Source organism: Polistes canadensis, unplaced genomic scaffold, assembly GCF_001313835.1.
Source record: "Polistes canadensis isolate GaletaPanama2010 unplaced genomic scaffold, ASM131383v1 scaffold_557, whole genome shotgun sequence".
NCBI lineage: Eukaryota > Metazoa > Arthropoda > Insecta > Hymenoptera > Vespidae > Polistes > Polistes canadensis.
The window spans coordinates 17890-19241 of record NW_014570104.1 but is presented as its reverse complement, the minus strand read 5'-3'; the positions used below and the strand labels follow the sequence as shown (position 1 = coordinate 19241).

At 32.2% G+C, this 1352-nt stretch overlaps 1 protein-coding gene across 1 annotated transcript; it reads right to left on the bottom strand.

Annotated features, from left to right (window-relative positions):
• Positions 1–175: 175 nt before the first annotated feature.
• Positions 176–1338, bottom strand: LOC106792689 (clathrin light chain-like). Its single transcript, XM_014759190.1, has one exon. It carries the CDS (start codon positions 1171–1173, stop codon positions 295–297), a length of 879 nt encoding a protein of 292 aa, XP_014614676.1. The 5' UTR covers positions 1174–1338; the 3' UTR covers positions 176–294.
• Between the last annotated feature and the right edge of the window lie 14 nt (positions 1339–1352).

The window sequence follows — 1352 nt, the reverse complement described above, 5'->3', positions numbered from 1 at the left end:
TCAAATTTTGTTCATACTAATACAATGAAATCGATTAGACAATTTTTTGTTTTCTATTCAATATACTATTAATATATTAATTAAATAAATATATAATATATATATATAGATATATATATATAAATTCGTCCGAATTTTGTTCTTATACTCGTCCACATTTCTTTTGTTATCCAAATGCAGGACATGTGAAAAGAATAAATGTAACAACCCTAAAGAAATATTAAATTGAAAAACGAACGAATTTACGTTGAAAATTCCATCTGGAGTAGAATCATCGTACAACTCTCATGATTATTATTTTAAGGACCACTCAGTGGTCTCCTCGCAAGAAAGTTCGTCTTCCAAGGTTAAAGGGCAGTATTCATCAGGCGTAATTCTTTCCAAACGACCAATATCCAGTTTTGGTTTGAATGGAAGATCGGCCACTCGTATACCCTTCATCTCCTCCCTCCACTCTGTTTGACCCTCCTCTTTGTCCTCTTCAAATTCCCAAAAATCTTCGTCCTGTCCAATGGTTCCCCCCCGTTGTCTCATTTTAACGCTAATAAAATCTTCTTCCTTCAATGTGATAGTTTTAACGCGTTTCTTTTTCTTTTTCCTTTTACTACCACCACCACCCCCTTTCTTTGATTTTTCTTTTTCTTCATAAATTTCTTCTTCATCCAACATTTTCGGGACAAGTTTTTTCTTTTTCGGTTTTATCAAAATTTCTGCCATTTCTTTATCGGGCTTTTTTATCATCGACACTTCTTCCTCATTATTATTATTATTATTATTATTATTTGAATCTTCTTTTTCCGTTAGGATTATTTCCAAAATTTCTTTCCTTTCAACAGACTCGTCCGGTCGGTCAATTAATTCGGCAATTTCAACACTTTCACAAGATTCTACATTTTCTTCGGTATCTACATTACCGACCGTGCAACTATCACGTCGTTTAAGTTCCTCCAATTTTTCAATCAAAACGTTTCCGTCGATAACGTGATTTTCTTTGTTATCGATACCCTTGACACTTTTCACATCAGACTTCATATGGGGATTTTTACGATATTCCTCGTGCAGGTAACTAGCAAATTGATCTCTAAAATAATCGTCGATCATTTTCCACACGTTGATGCTGTACCAACCAAGAATTCCAATGAGAAATGCGCAACGAATGAAAGCTGCCAACATTGTGATTGATTGATTGATTGTTTTACTTTTTAAATCAACAAGATAGAAAAAGAAAGAATAATAAATTGGAAGAAGGTTTTTCTTTTTTTTTTGAAAATTTGTCTTGTGGATTCTCTTTTGTTCGCATATAAAAAATAATTATAATAATAATAATAATCAAATATTAAATACACACGATC

Coding starts and splice junctions, on each gene's coding strand:
- LOC106792689 (XM_014759190.1), bottom strand. CDS start 1,173: ATGTTGGCAGCTTTCATTCGTTGCGCATTTCTCATTGGAATTCTTGGT.